This window comes from Annulohypoxylon maeteangense (genome assembly GCF_022496945.1).
Source record: "Annulohypoxylon maeteangense strain CBS 123835 unplaced genomic scaffold GGS22scaffold_5, whole genome shotgun sequence".
In the NCBI taxonomy this organism is placed as follows: domain Eukaryota; kingdom Fungi; phylum Ascomycota; class Sordariomycetes; order Xylariales; family Hypoxylaceae; genus Annulohypoxylon; species Annulohypoxylon maeteangense.
Genome location: NW_025953252.1, coordinates 1525475 through 1540973, shown reverse-complemented (window position 1 = coordinate 1540973; position 15499 = coordinate 1525475). Strand labels below are relative to the sequence as shown.

Genomic DNA, 15499 nt, shown 5'->3' with positions numbered 1-15499 from the left:
AATGTTCTAATGTAAACTAATATGTAATTGTCATGCTCCGAGTCCGGACTTGAATCCAAATTTGGATCAATGAAAGAAGCCAACTTCCCACGCATCTGCTGTCGATTTTGTGAGATATTGTCTTTGCTTCTACATCCGAACTCTTAAACAAAAACAGAAACACATAACCAATTATCCATAGTAAAAATGGCAGCCACATCTAGCACAGCAGACGTCCAAACCCAGCTCACGCTGCCTGGCAAGGTTATCGCAGGTACGATCAAGTCCATCCCTAACTCATATCAGTTTCTTCTGCTTGTGTACTAATTTATTTACAAAGTGACCGGCGCGAACCGAGGAATCGGATTAGGCGTTGCAGAATGCTGTCTCGACAACGGAGCCGACAAAGTCTATTCCATCGACCTAGCTGAGCCCGGAGAGGAGTTCGATGCCGTCTCGAAAAAGTTCCCCGGCCGCCTGTTCGCAGTTAGCGCCAATGTGACAGATGAGGAGAGCATCACAGCTGCTGTAGATAAGATCGTGGAACAGGCCGGAGCAATCCACGGTATGGTTGTGAACGCTGGCCGCACCAACCACAAGGCCGCCTTGGACTTCACCAAGGAAGACGTAGAGTCTCTGTTTGCTGTCAACGTAAGATAAAACACGGGATACTCGATACCATTAGCAGACTAAACTTACTCGAATTGAAGCTTTTCGGTGCCTTCTACACGGCTCGCGCCGCCGCGAGAGCTTTCATTAAACTCAATATCAAGGGCTCAATCGTCTTCACTGCCTCGATGGCCTCATACAGACCCAACAAGGTAAGCATTCATATTCTATCCGGTCGCAATAGAGCAAACCTCTAACAAAGTATACAGCGTGTTCCGTCTGCCCCCTATGGTGCATCCAAGGCCGGCGTTCGCAACATGACGCATACCCTAGCTATGGAGTGGGCCAAGTACAACATCCGCGTGAACTCGGTCTCTCCGGGGCTCGTTCGCACCGCTATGACTTACTGGGTTCCCCAACAACCTGATTGGGAACAACAGCTGAAGTACTATGGGGGATTCCCAAGGCTTGCTGAGGTCCAGGAGCTAGGTGGAGCATACGTCTACTTGCTCAGCGACGCTGCTAGCTACACTACATCGATAGATATTCCTGTTAATGGAGTCATCGGAAGTAAGTACTCGATAATAATTTGGGATGGATGTATGCTAATCACAATGCGTTTCAACAGTCTGTTAAGTAAAACGTGCAGGATTGCTACCGTCATTTATCGGGGTCTACCGATGAGTTGGATTCTGTCTTGTTTTGTGCATGAGCATTACGCTCGAGGAGCCTTGGTTTGGGAAAGCATTTGTACTAGATATAAATACGCGAACCAATTTAGAAATTCAATATGATATAAGTTAAACACCATGATCATTTATAATGCATACCACCTAGTACATGTTTAATATGTTGGATTCAAGGCTACTCCAGAATGCACATGTACTTCCAACATAGACACTGACCGGTGACCAGATCCTTAGCTGATCAATGATATAATTCCATCTAACACACGTATATCGGAATAACTTCCCGAGATCTACTAAGAGTCCAGGTCTCGGTGACGAGGAGCCGGACAAGTCAATGCGGAACCACCGAGATCGCTTCGAGGGAAACCCCACAAAGCGCGTCACGATTCACACTAGTAGGGTTCCCCAGAAGACTCGTGTCGAACGTCTTCTGCGGAGGCCGGGGTTCTTAGTGGATTACCCCCGCGGGGATAGGTTCCAAGATTATGGTACCAAGGGCCTGTATTCGAGGCGTTCGAGAGACTTGGCCTGACGCTACGCGCATGAAGGTCTATGTTATTATATAAGAGACGTGCATCACCTCTGCATGAACATAATACGACGCAAGAGTCGGATATGAATTGAATCGTACGCCATCTCGTCATCACCATTGCTATCGTCGCCGACGCACGTTATCCAAAATGCCTGTCTTGGACCAGCGCGCCAAATGGATGGTGCAGAGCAAGTTGGAGAAGCGCTCGCTTCTCATCGCCATCAACTGCCTCGCCGGAATGTCCATTTTCTTTTTCGGTACGTTCTGTTCATACACTTACACGTATGCGATAGAGGTCTTCTGACTAACACGTCATCTATAGGTTACGACCAAGGAATGATGGGTGGAGTAAACAACGCGAAAGACTACATCGACCTCATGGGATTCGGACACGTCGTTAACGGCAACCCGGTGGTCACCGACGCCTTGCTTCAAGGAGGTATCATGTCCGTCTATTACCTCGGAACGCTCGTCGGCTGTCTCATGGGTGGATGGTTTGGCGATCGATACGGACGAATCTACGCGATCGCAGTAGGTGCTATATGGGGAGTTTTCGGCGCAGCGCTTCAGTGCTCTGCGATGAACGCCAACTGGATGATTTGCTCGCGACTTGTAAACGGCATCGGCACCGGTATCTTGAACGGTATAGTTCCGGCTTGGGCTTCTGAGCTCGCGGATCATACTTCGCGCGGAACTTTCATCGCTATGGAATTCACATTGAATATCTTCGGTGTGGTCGTCGCATACTGGCTTGGCTACGCGGTCAGTTTCGTTGATAATGGAAACTCGCCTTTCCGATGGAGGTTCCCCATCGCCTTCCAGATTATCCCACTTTTGTTCCTTCTGGCCACCTGTTGGATGTTCCCGGAATCTCCTCGTTGGCTCGCCAAGGTTGGGCGTAACGACGAAGCGTTGTACATCCTCCAACGATTGCGCGGAACCACCGGGTCTGATGCTGGCGTTGCTGATGCTGAACTTCATGGTATTAGGCAGGTTGTGGAACTTGAGAAGTCGTCTGAAGGAACTTCGTACTTGCAGATGCTCTTCGGTATCAACTGCGGCAAGTTGCACACAGGGCGACGCGTGCAGCTGGTCATCTGGTTGCAGATCATGCAGTGCTGGACGGGAATCGCCGGCATTACGATGTTTGGTCCTAGTACGTGACAGATCTCCCAACGTCCATTTCTAGTGTAATATGTGCTAACGATAACTGCAGCAATTTTCAGCATCGCCGGGTTTAACGCTGACAAGTCTCTATGGGTATCTGGATTGAATAACATCTTCTACATGTTCGCAACGCTCATTTGCGTTTTCACCATCGACAGGATCGGTCGCCGCTGGACCCTCTACTGGGGCTCAGTTGGTCAGGGCCTTGCGATGTTCCTTATGGGAGGTCTGGCTCGGGGTGGATTGAATGCTACAGCTCGTGCTGATAGCACTGTCGCAAGCCAATTCGGTGCAGCCGCTGCAGCGATGGTCTTTATCTATACCTCCATCTTTGGAGCAACTTGGTTGACAGTGCCGTGGCTATATCCTGCCGAAATCTTCCCTCTGCAAGTGCGCGCAAAGGGTAATTCGTGGGGAGTTGTGGGTTGGAGTATTGGTAATGGGTTAGTTCGCGATAATCCTCGTTCTCATGCTGGCAATGCTCTAACCTTTCTAGTACTTTGACTTTGGTGCTTCCGTATATCGTAGAAGCTCTCAATGAGAAGGTGATGTATATATTCGGTGCTGTGAACGCGATCAGTATCCCTATTGGTGAGTCACTGTCTACCTAACTGATTCTAGCCCAATAATCAGAACTGACTAAATTCATAGTATGGGCATTATATCCCGAGTCGAACCAGCGAACTCTTGAGGAGATGGATCTTTTGTTTGCTGCAGACACACCTTGGTCATGGGATGCCGAGAAGAAGTTCAAGGAGCTCAAGGAACAGAACCCAGGTCTTGGCGGTGGTTTCCAAGACAAGATGCTCGAGCCCATTCATATCGAGTCTGCCGATCACCTGCCTGTTTAGATCTGAAATAGGTTGGGACATAGAGGGGGTCCATCTATACGATCATGAATCTTTTCCCCATAGGTTGGAGAGTAGGTACCTATGTACAATCTTGTAGCTAGCACATATCAACATATTATAACCTTGGAATACATTATAACGACCTCAGACTTTAATATTTCTTTTGATGTTCGAAGTACCTAGATACCTACCTATAATTAACTCTCAAACCATTTATAGAAGACTTTGAACCACTTTAACTTGTTATAGATGTCCCATTATCAATCAGAACCTCCAGTTGGGATCATGTAACAAAGGATTAGGTAATAAGAAGAAGAATGAGGTAATCAGAAATTAGGTAATGAATGATTTGGTAATGGCGATTAAGTAATTCCGTAACACAGGTATAGCTTGATATTGCTATTCTATTGGCTAAAACCCCTTGTCACATTCCCAATTAGGCAACTTCCAAACAGGCAATGATCTACATTTGTGTAATCCTGTACACATGCCAAATCCTTCTCGATTTACACTTTATTTCCGTGATATCCTAGGGCTAAGGTATGGTGAAGCCTCCATCGATTATCAAATTCGAACCCGTCATGTAGCAGCACGCGTCGCTTGCTAGGAAGACATATGTCTAACACGTGTGAGCTCAGTCCAAATGATGCTTCTTAATATCTCTTTGAAACTTACGCCTTTCAATTCTGCCGGGTGACAAGCTCGGCGGCCAGGGATCTGACCTAACCATATGTCCATCAACTCCTTTGGCTGCTTCGTTACCACTAGACAGCAATTAGTATTTTCCTATTGAGAATAAATGCATTGAAAACCTTACTTTCAGTTAGAACGTATCCTGGAGACACGCAATTTACCCGTGCGAAATCCGCCCATTCGACTGCCAGGCTTCGAGCTAATTGAAGCACGCCAGCTTTAGAAGCATTATACCCAGCCTGCGTCTGCGGTGTATTCACGAGCGTCGCACTGACAGATGCTGTGATAATGAAGGTCCCTCTCCCTTGCTTTTTAAACAGCTGACCGGTAGCTAAGGCGGTCCACATTACCCCGTCGTAATTCACACTGTTCATATAATGCCAACTCTCTTCCGTGTATTCTAGCGACGGGACATTGGCACAGACACCGGCATTAGCGACGACGATATCCACCCGGCCGTTTCCGAATTCCTCCGTGATCAGTCTGATTGTATTGGCGATGCGCGCCCGATCCGTCACATCTGACTGATAAGCTTGGACACGCCGGCCAGTCTTCCTGGCTACAGATGCAGCAGTCTCAGCTGCATCTGTACTGCTTTTATAGATGAATGCGACATCTGCACCGGCCTCTGCCAAGCCAGTAACTACCTGCAGGCCAATCCCTCTTGAACCTCCCGTAACGATTGCGATTTTGCCTTTGAGGGAGAATTGTGAGAGAACCGGGGTCTCCACGTCCGCGAGCTGATAGAGGACCATGTCGTTCGTTGTCTGTGTGCACGTTTATTTGATAAAGACCGATATCGTTGACGATTACCTATTGCTGCTTCACCTAGGGCTAGTGTTCCGTTTGTTACTTTCAGACGCGCTGCTTGACCTGGATCTATGAAGTAAATATGATATCGAATCTCTAATAAAGGATCATTAGAAGTTCGTTAGAATTCAGTTGATTACCTAATATGTATCGCGAACTTAAGACCCCTTTCCCTCGAGACGATGATAGTGTCGCGTGAGGGTAGAAATCTGCGTACTCCGATTACTCTAGACCATTGTCTATTTCCACCTGAAAATTCGGGATGCAGCCAGCTCCAAGAGCAACGCGCGTGGCCATAGTTTTAGCGGTGGGTCAGAATACCCCGAATCCCTCGAAGCGACATGGTACCTAGGTAGGTAGTGAGGTACCTAGATCGTTAGGCCTTGATAATTATACCTAGAACGTGTTTGAATCTATCACTCGGTTATGATAGCATTCCATTCATTATATTGTATCGAAATTCAGATCCGTAATAATGCACTTTTGACAGTGGGTGCCAACTGAGCGTGCCATAGCCTCTTTTCATTGAGAATGAACAGCTCCCCACCACGCCCAAAACAGAAGTTTGCGCACCCGCCCTTGACAAGGACCTTGCCTAAGAGCACACCACCCGGAGACCACACATTTACACCATCTCCACATCCGCTATAGACATTCCCCTCCATGTCGCATTTGATTCCATCCGGAATACCAGCATCGGCCATGGCAAATAGTCGACGATTGACTAAACTAGGTTGGCCGTGGTAGAATACTACATCCATAGCATATCTACAACTGTTAGCAGCGAAAACAGAGCTGTGAGCACGTCTTCCGAGATTTTTAACTCACATAGAAGATACCCTATGACTGTCGAAGGACCCGTCTCCGTGAACTCGGTCGGTGTCTGTTACGTAGAGTGTCTTTTCGTCAGGGGAAAAGCACAGGCCGTTGGGGCGACTGAAGCCATCTGCCATAGCTCGAATCCCACGAGTTGCTGGGTCGTATCTATACAGCTGATTTGGTAAAGACGGGCGAGGACGGTATCCTTGCTCGAAGCCATAGATAGGGTCTGTGAACCAGATGCTGCCGTCGGAGTGCACGACTACATCGTTGACGGAGTTAAATGGTCGGCCTAGAAAACTTGTCACAACCGGTGTCGTCGTGTACGGTGCCTTCCTTTCCATCTTGAAAAGGCCGCTTGGTTCTGTCATTGAGCCTTGCGCACAGAATAGGATCCCGTCCTCGTAATTCACGCCTCCATTTCCCATATGAATCATCTCATTAGGGATCTCCTCGCGACTTAGACACCCGGTCTGCCTGTTGAGCTGGCATTTGTTGATTTGTACTTTTCTCGTCCCTGAAGAATCGATCAACTGATTGCTAGTGATGAAAAGCTCGTCGGTTTCTGCGATAAAAACGCCAGCCTCGTGAGCGAAAGGGTACTCGCTGACTTCTAGCAGAGCTCGAAGTTCCGGTCCAGGCCCAATGACTGCCTGAAAGGCATCATCGTGCTGTTGCCACGGACTGAGGCTCATATCGTTGCTGGGCACTTGGATCGCTTGACGAGATGAGGCTGTGCGATATTACTTTGTCGAGAGTGATGCGATATTCTACTAGATGATCTGTTGACCCTAGGTATTTGGTGTTCTTCGTTTCCCCGCAGTCATTAATTCACCGTGCGACCCGCATTTAATCTCGTACATTGTTGTCGCACCCCTCCAATGCTACTTTTGGTGAGTCCGGGACCCAATTGGCCAATCAAAATCCCAATACCCCTCGTAACGAGGAGGGGTTACAGAAAGAATGCGGGGTATGGAGCTGTAGCCATACGGAGAATCCCCGACTCGTATTACTCCCCATCATGCAGAGACCTACTAGGTATATACTACCCTGGCGAATCGAGGATCCAAAGTAAGTTATATTGTGTATAGAAATGCCTTGAGTATCTGAAATTTATTAATCCGATTTATCCTAGGGATTCAATGTCGATTTTACCCCGGTAGCGCTCAACATGGCGGATTCCAGCGATTGGAAGAAGACGAACCGAACCATTCAAATCCTCGAAGCGGCCGAAAAGGGTAGTTATGGCGTCGTAGCTGCGATCGCATACAATATCGAGCAGATTTTAGGACTCGTACGCGCAGCAGAGAAAGCCAGATCATCACTCATCATCCAGTTCTTTCCATGGGCTATTACCTTCTCAGATGGACTACTAGTCCGAACGGCCGCCGACGCGGCGCATCGCGCCTCTGTGCCCATATCCATCCACCTTGATCACGCCCAAAATGAAGACATAATCAAACGCGCTGCAGACGACCTGCCATTCGACAGCATCATGGTCGACATGTCGCATTACGAAAAGGAAGAGAATCTCGAGAAAACCGCGCGCTGGGTCAAGTATTGCCACGAACGTCACATTGCAACTGAGGCCGAGCCGGGTCGCATCGAGGGCGGCGAAGACGGCGTGATGGATACCGCGGGCCTTGAGGCCAGTAAGACAACACCCGAGGAAGTCGAGCAATTTATCGACACGGGCGTGGACGCGTTGGCTCCAGCGTTTGGAAATGTCCACGGCGAATACGGGCCTCAGGGACCAAGCTTAGATTTTGAGAGGTGTGTAAACCCGCTCCCAACAACATCGCTCTTGTTACTCATCCTCGTTACAGATTTGCAAACATCAAGAACCAGGTTGGAGGAAGGGTCCGACTTGTGCTCCACGGAACGAATGGATTCAGCCCCGAAATAATGAAGAAATGCATTGCCGCAGGCGTCACCAAGATCAATGTCAACAGACTGGTATTAGACAACTACTACGCCCACCTTCGGTCACAAGTATCGAATATGCCCCATACGACCCTGATCGAGCAGGGAATTGATAAGGTTGTGGAACAGACGATAGAATGGATGGAGATATGCGGGTCGGCAGGCAAGGCATAGATCGATCAAGGGAGGGTTTTGTTACCTCGTTCGTACGGAGCAAGGTAGTATCTCTAGGAATATGTGTCTAGTAGTCATTTATATATGGTTCCAATGGCTTATGATCTGGAAAAAATAGAATTTACGACCTACGCGCCGAAAGACTGAAGATTCAGATTTCATAGCATGTCGCGATGGATTTTTTTTGGGATGTTAGAAGCATGCCAGCTACTACATCACGTACGCGCTGAATTAAACGTCATCTACCTAGGTACCTACCTAGTAAATAGTCGTTGCGGAGTTCTCTAGATCGAGCATTCACCAAATCAGTACAGGGACAGTCAATGGGATTATTTCAAGAGTGCGGTGTTTCCCCTAGTCATATTTTTATCTGTCGTCGGACTCTTCGTCCATCCAAAATCATCCTAAAACACAGCGGTAGAACCGAACACATTAGCGCAAGTTGGAGAATTTTAGTAAATTAAAAATTAACTAATATTTAATAGAATACGGGAACGCCAAGGCGAGCCTTCATCGGTTTTCACAAAGTGGAATAAAGCGCAACTAAAACCCTCCTGGCGCCATCTTCGACGAAAGACTAGGCCTATTCCGGGTCACGAAGGTGAATTCACTCGGCCGGAGGTGGAGAGAGTGGATTTGGCGCATCGTCATCTGACGATCCCTCGTCTCGGGGGATTATGCTCCACCTTTGGAGAAGCGATCGTCAATGGAGTCAAAGTGTACCTACATACTAACTAGGCAGGTAATGGATTAGTAGATTTTGACCCCATCCTTTACTCCATCTTCGAATTGGGGAAACGTGTATGTGTAGCCTCCGTGAGCTCGCATAACAATAGCCATCTTCCAATCTAACCATCTGTCGCCTCTCGCCAAAGATAGACGTTTATCAGCTACCCGTTCATATCTCTGGCGACGAACTCATCTAGTCGAACAAGATGGCTTCAACTGTTGGAAGACAAGCATATCTCCAGAGCGCATCCAGGCTGCGACTTGCAACGAGAGGTCCAAAGTCGCTGGTATCTCAATCCATCCGTCAGATTCAAACGCGTTCAACAGGACACATCTTAAACACAGGCGCGAAGATACCGGCCATAGGATTCGGCACCTTCCAAGACCCCGATGCCCAAGAAGATGCCGTAAGCAGGGCCCTAAAGATGGGTCTTCGGCTGATCGATACAGCCCGCGTGTACGACGTCGAGAAGCAGGTTGGAAAGGGCATCAAAGCTAGCGGCATACCCAGAGAGGAGATCTTCCTCGGCACCAAGCTATGGTGTAACAACTACCACCCCGACGACGTGGAGAGTGCCGTAGATAGTTCGCTTCGCGATCTAGATACGCCTTATGTCGACCTGTTGCTGATGCATTACCCCTGTACCTTCAAACGAGGAGAGGACCGCTTCCCTAGAGATGCCAATGGGAAGATGATCCATGGAGAGACGAACTTCGTGGACACTTGGAGGGCTATGGAGAAGGTTGTTAAGGGCGGAAAAGTTAAAGCGATTGGTGTATCAAACTTCAGCAAGGGGGAGCTGGAGAGGCTGATTAAGGAGACAGACACAGTAAGTGACCACCAAGCGACATGACTTGAACTTCATGGGATAGAGCTAAAAGGTGTACTCTGCAAGGTTCCTGCTGTTCATCAGATGGAAGTGCACCCATATCTACAACAAAAGGATTTCAACAAATGGCTCAAGACACAAGGAATCCACGTCGTCCAGTTCAGCCCATTGGGTAACATGAATGACTTTTACAGGACGACGGGTTGGAGTAAGGAGGTCTCGCACATGATGAAGGTTATCGACCAGCCATTATTGAAGGAAATCGCCAAGAAATACGGCAAGAGCGCGGTCCAGGTCGTATTAGCCTGGGGCGTTAACAGCGGGCGTTCGGTGATACCAAAGAGTACCATTGATTGGCAGATCAAAGAAAACGTCGAGTCTGACTTCCAGCTTGATCCTGAGGATATGGAAAAGATCGCGACTTTGGATATTAAGGCAAGGTTCAACGACCCGAGTTTAGATTACCGCTGGAGACTTTATAGCGATCTTGAGGGAATCGATGGCACTGTCGAGGGACGAACACATTAAATACTTCACTTAGTGTCATCGCATGGAATTTGCGTAGTATTGGGTGTCATTAAATGTTTGGGCACTATGATGACGTATCATAATACCCAGTCAGAAGTTTGAGAAAGGAAAGCTGAACTTGGGAGCCACAGTTGTATATAGAAGCGTATTAAAGCTAGGATAGAATGTGGAATAAACTTCTACCAGACCATAAATCTGGTGTTTACTCCTTCCAAAACAGTAAACCTCAGGTAATAGGTCCATCTTCGGGAGGAGTGTGAGTTTGGCTTTCGACCGGGATCTCCGTGAGAGTTTTGCGTTTCTTGCTATGGAGATCTGGGTGGGGGTCTGGTGTCTCTTCCACTTCCATCTGACTAGCCTTCCTTTTTCTTGAATTCCTAGGTCTAGCCTCTTGTAACGGCTCCACACCGAGCAGACGTAGAACCTCGTGCTGTCCTTCGTTAGCCTAGGAAGAAAAGGGGGTTGTAAATTTACGAAGTTACTAACCTCGAGTACTCTATGATTGCGACCTACATCCTTTTCTAGTAGGCCTTCTATCATTGTCTTTGTCTCTAACCTCTGCCAGTAGAATAAGTCTATCGCAGCACGACCTCTGTGTATATTGAAGAGTGACTTCGGCCCTGTATCTGGCAGTGGTATGACCACTGGTACTAAGGCTTTCTTAGTACCTGGATTCAGGCGTTCAATTCCGAATGAATACGCCGCTCCAATGTTGGCTAGCTGGTCGGCGCGAGTATTTCCCTCAACATCGGAGTGCCCTGGTATCCAATTAATTTCTACATGGATACCAAGGCTAACTAGCCTATCCATGGGTTCATATGCAGTATAAAAGAAGCCATCTGGGAGGTCCTTAGCCCTTGGCGTTTTATGAGGACGGCTTTCATGTCGAATGCTCCCATAGCGATAGCATGAGTAAAGATAATTTACCGCCCCTAAGCAATCCGACATAATTATTACTTTCGGGGGGACCGCATTCTCACCCCTTCGTTCGAGGGGTTGCTGGATCCAACGTGTATACTCATACAATGCTATTAACAGCGCCCTGTGTATCGCCAGAATCTCCACGGCCTCAGAATCGGTTACTCCACGAACCGCGTAGCACGCGTCTATCCAGTCTCCTGGGATAGATCCGCCAAGTGTATTGATGTTAAACCGTTTATATGTAAGGCCAATACCAGAGAATTTGCCATTAGAAGACCCATCAGTGTAGATGACTAGGCGGGGACAAGCATCGGCTTCGTTCACCATCGCGGCATGTACCGCGTCTGTTATCGCGTCTTCGTGGCCCTGTGCCTGGAATACCACGTTTGGTATCTCCTCGTTTGGTTGTAGAGGGACTTTTCGGAAAGGCTGGGTTTTGGCTTGTTGTGCGAACTTCCTCAGGCTACCCTTCGAATATCTTTTGTTGTATTCCTGGCCGCCAATTATCAATTTCTTGAACTTGGAATTCGATGACTCCGTAACTACGAAGGACATTTTATCGTAGTTTCGATTAATATCCCCAACAGTTGCCGTCTGCCCGTCTGTAGAATGTTAGATAGCGATATTCATTATCTGGGTTGCCAGTATTGTACTTACTTGGGGATCTCTCTGAATTGTCCATTGGGAGGAACAAGAATCTTGGATTGCTTGTCGATTAAAATTTCTAGGGAGTTCCAAAATTGGCTAGGGAATAGTTAGAATAATTCGAAAAAAGTGAGCGCTAATAGCGAAGTAAAAGGTCCTACAAGTAGATATCTGGAGAGCCTGATAGCTGTCTGGGTATTGAAGAGGTTTTATCAACTACTTCTCAGTAGGGAATCTTAAGTGACTGAAGACTCAAAAGGTTTGTGAGTAAATGAAGAAAGTATGAGGTAGGGTAGAAAATTAGATTCTTTTTTGACAGGGCAGAAGGAATGGGTAGATGTTATGGAGGGTAGGTTGGTCGGTAACGACTATGCAAGGAAAAGATAAAGATAACATGGTGTATTAATTGAAATGTACGAGGGCCGACAGTAAGGTTATATTTCTAAAGAAGAGCGTGCATCATAACAATTCTTCAAGGACCTGTTGAAGACAATGACTTGGCTCAATTGGAAAGCCGTGTGTATGAACCGCCTGCTAGGTAGGAGGTCGGAACCACGGTAGCTAGGGAGTTCGAGACGGGTCCTTAGGACTTGTTGTTATTTTTTTTTAATATTTTTTCCGGCTATGCATCTGGTGACTACATGAATCGAACCTTCACTTATTCAATTCTAGATTCGTTTATTCCTTTTAATAGGGACTGGTTAGCTTAGGTTAGGTTAAATGGTTCATTACGGCATAATAGCCTTGGAGTGTAGCTGGGATTTAGGTTGCTATATGACATTAGAACAATAAAATTTACGGATCGTCATCCGCTAGGGAAAGACAATCAGGTAAGTGATAATTTCTACGACGAAGACCACCCTTTATCTTGACCGTCACTTAATTGAGGATTGGCTTGTTGTTGGTTACCTAGGTAGGCAAATATGCCAAACTGACGATCGCAAAAGAAACGTAAAATTTGTTTTAATGTTGTAATTATTCCTAAGTTCTAGCTCGTACAAAAAGTTAGCCGTAAGGCTGCTTCTTCGATTGGCCTTACAAACGTAGCTACCTTGGGTACCATATGTAATTAATATCCTAACGTGTACCTAACATTTCCTGATCTCTCGCATACCTATTGAGCGAAAATATTTATTACTAAAAAGGGAGCTTTTATCCCGTGGGTGGCTCGAACTATTAATATATCCACGCCTAGCTGACATAATTAGGGAACGGTGCTGTAGGTTAATCCGGTGATCTGGCCACTTTTACCTGATTGCCTTGTAACATAACACTTATAATCCAACATTTATTGGTGGTTTAGTTTGGGTGGGCTCTTCTACTCATCCATCCCCCTTCGTCTCCGTCCTTCCTATATACGGGTCTATTACTTCGCTAATCTAGTAATTCACTAAGCCTGATGGGAGAGCTATTATGGTCATTATGATGGTTATAATAGCGTAATATAAATATTTAACGAAAATCTCCAAGTGTACCATACCGGGAGATACCGGAGGGCAGCAATGATTGGAATTATCTCAAATCGCTTGGCATTATAATAACCATACTTTCATTGTCGGATGATTGTACGGTTCAAATCATTGTAAATGGGTTCAAATCATTGGAAAGAGGTTGATATCATTGGAGAGGGGTTCAAATCATTGGAAAAAGTTATCATTGGAAAAGTTTATCATTGGAATTTTATTTTATTATATTTCTATCTCTCGTCATTGTTCCTGCTATCTCCAGGTCTGCTAATCTATAGATAGTACTCTAGATTGTTAGACCTTTTAAAATATTAATATAATAAACCTGGAGACCTGAACCTGGAGATCTGGACCTGGAGACCTGAACCTGGAGATGGACCTGGAGATGGACCTGGAGACCTGGAGACCTGGAGACCTGGAAAGCTAGAAAGCTAAAAGGTTAAAATGTCAGTAGTCTACGTGTTTATAAGTATGCGCGTATAAAAATAAAAAATAAAAAATAAAGAAGAATAAAAAAAGTGGTGTAAAAAGAAGATGTAAAAAGAAGATGTAAAAAGATGGTGTACGAAGTAAAAGGTGGTGTAAAAAGTGGTGTGGGGAGGGCAGGGTGATGTTGAAAATCTTAGAAATTTTCTAAGGTTGAGATACGGTAGGAGATAGCAGTATCGTTGACCTTGCTGGCGGTTACCTGATTTGAATCTAAGATTTTCCAATGATAAACTTTTCTAATGATAACTTTTTCCAACCATAACTTTTTCCAATGATTTGAACCCCTCTCCAATGATTTGAACCCTTTTCTAATGATTTTAACCTATTTATAATGATTATTTTTACTTTTATAATGATTATATTTCTTTAATAATGATTATTTTCAGGTTTCTAATCATTATTTTTGACTTTCCAACCATTGCTAGCCTCCGGTATTTCCCGCTATGGTAGATAGTATTGGTGGTTTTGGTGGTGGTGCGAATGTGAAGAAACGCAGGGAGAAAAACGTTGGGTTTTTTATAAACGTAAAGATATTACCGTTACTACTACTTTCATTATATATCCATGGATAAATAATGATTGTTTTTATTGTAGGTAGGTAGTGTAGCAGGAAGGTAAAGTGACGTTGAAAATTTTATAACAGAATTTAAACGCGTCAAAGGATTGAAGGTTGGAAAGTGATAGGTACTAGTTAGTAGATACCAGGGTATGGTTGTGGGGCCAATCAAAATTTACGAGGGCCGACAGTAGGGTTATATTTCTAAAGAAGAGGGCGCACTATAACAATTCTTCAAGGACCTGTTGAAGACAATGACTTAGCTCAGTTAGAAAGCCGTGTGTATGAACCGCCTGCTAGGTAGGAGGTCGGAACCGCGGTAGATAGGGAGTTCGAGACGGGTCCTTGGGACTTGTACATTCTTTTTTTTCCTACTACATACATGTAGGTGAATATTTACATCACAGGTACGAAATTTTATCTTATGATTTATCGAGCGTGCTGCCTTTTATTTTAGTACCTTCCTGCGTATTTTCCTGCGTATTCCGTTTATCCCCCGTAATGCCCCCTCCCCCAATGCCTACAATACTCCTCCATCTCAGCTCATCGCTTCTCATTATATGGTGACAAGGAATGTGTACCGTGGCGAGAAATAATGCAGTCGAACAATAACTTGAATAGAAACCCTCAATTATCGAAAATATCTGAGAAGATCTTCAAAATCACCTTGCTGGCTACACAAACAAGATTGCCACAATTTACAACAATACAGTACCACATTGTATCGTGAAACTTCGACTTTTCCCTCCACTCCGATAATACAACCTCTTAAAATGCATATACACACATTGCTGAACCTAAAAGATATTTCTAACATTAATTAGATTAGGAAGGAACCGTTCTTACAACATCACCAGGTAGTTGACAAAAATGAAGATTATCAGCTATCGGGCTACCCAGTTGCGACTAAGTAAGAAAATGTGCGAAAGTTTTAACATTAACCCTCGTACAGCTAGCACAAAGTAGGGATAATTTATTTTCAACATAGAATCATCTCAGCTAAATTCTTCTCTCACGCCTCAGGAGCTTCCATAATAGGCAGGCCGTTATTATTAAAGTAAACGGGAACTCCATTTCGGAACGAGTATT

General features: G+C 45.7%; 7 protein-coding genes across 7 annotated transcripts; 4 read left to right on the top strand and 3 right to left on the bottom strand.

Moving 5' to 3' along the window:
- Positions 1-186: 186 nt before the first annotated feature.
- GGS22DRAFT_178900 (NAD(P)-binding protein) lies at positions 187-1272 on the top strand (the record flags this gene model as incomplete). Its single annotated transcript, XM_047963623.1, has 5 exons — positions 187-253; positions 320-630; positions 690-800; positions 858-1158; positions 1238-1272. 5 exons carry the CDS (start codon positions 187-189, stop codon positions 1270-1272), a joined length of 825 nt encoding a protein of 274 aa, XP_047820735.1.
- A 685-nt stretch (positions 1273-1957) lies between these two features.
- GGS22DRAFT_186979 (general substrate transporter) lies at positions 1958-3827 on the top strand (the record flags this gene model as incomplete). The annotated part of the gene is made up of 5 exons (XM_047964532.1): positions 1958-2066; positions 2132-2965; positions 3026-3419; positions 3473-3567; positions 3628-3827. 5 exons carry the CDS (start codon positions 1958-1960, stop codon positions 3825-3827), a joined length of 1632 nt encoding a protein of 543 aa, XP_047820734.1.
- Positions 3828-4362: 535 nt separating this feature from the next.
- Positions 4363-5275, bottom strand: GGS22DRAFT_178898 (uncharacterized protein; the record flags this gene model as incomplete). Its single annotated transcript, XM_047963622.1, has 3 exons — positions 4363-4446; positions 4503-4591; positions 4645-5275. 3 exons carry the CDS (start codon positions 5273-5275, stop codon positions 4363-4365), a joined length of 804 nt encoding a protein of 267 aa, XP_047820733.1.
- A 434-nt stretch (positions 5276-5709) lies between these two features.
- On the bottom strand, positions 5710-6933 carry GGS22DRAFT_158944 (uncharacterized protein). The gene is made up of 2 exons (XM_047960718.1): positions 6159-6933; positions 5710-6098 (listed from the first exon to the last, which is right to left on the bottom strand). The coding sequence occupies exons 1-2, from the start codon at positions 6842-6844 to the stop codon at positions 5792-5794; spliced, it is 993 nt and encodes a 330-aa protein (XP_047820732.1). The 5' UTR covers positions 6845-6933; the 3' UTR covers positions 5710-5791.
- Positions 6934-7182: 249 nt separating this feature from the next.
- GGS22DRAFT_158943 (ketose-bisphosphate aldolase) lies at positions 7183-8387 on the top strand. The gene is made up of 3 exons (XM_047960717.1): positions 7183-7220; positions 7285-7922; positions 7976-8387. The coding sequence occupies exons 2-3, from the start codon at positions 7321-7323 to the stop codon at positions 8244-8246; spliced, it is 873 nt and encodes a 290-aa protein (XP_047820731.1). The 5' UTR covers positions 7183-7220; positions 7285-7320; the 3' UTR covers positions 8247-8387.
- Positions 8388-8419: 32 nt separating this feature from the next.
- Positions 8420-10333, top strand: GGS22DRAFT_178895 (putative aldehyde reductase; the record flags this gene model as incomplete). The annotated part of the gene is made up of 3 exons (XM_047963621.1): positions 8420-8444; positions 9207-9805; positions 9872-10333. 3 exons carry the CDS (start codon positions 8420-8422, stop codon positions 10331-10333), a joined length of 1086 nt encoding a protein of 361 aa, XP_047820730.1.
- Positions 10334-10559: 226 nt separating this feature from the next.
- Positions 10560-11936, bottom strand: GGS22DRAFT_186974 (uncharacterized protein; the record flags this gene model as incomplete). Its single annotated transcript, XM_047964531.1, has 4 exons — positions 10560-10763; positions 10820-11091; positions 11314-11856; positions 11912-11936. The coding sequence occupies 4 exons, from the start codon at positions 11934-11936 to the stop codon at positions 10560-10562; spliced, it is 1044 nt and encodes a 347-aa protein (XP_047820729.1).
- Between the last annotated feature and the right edge of the window lie 3563 nt (positions 11937-15499).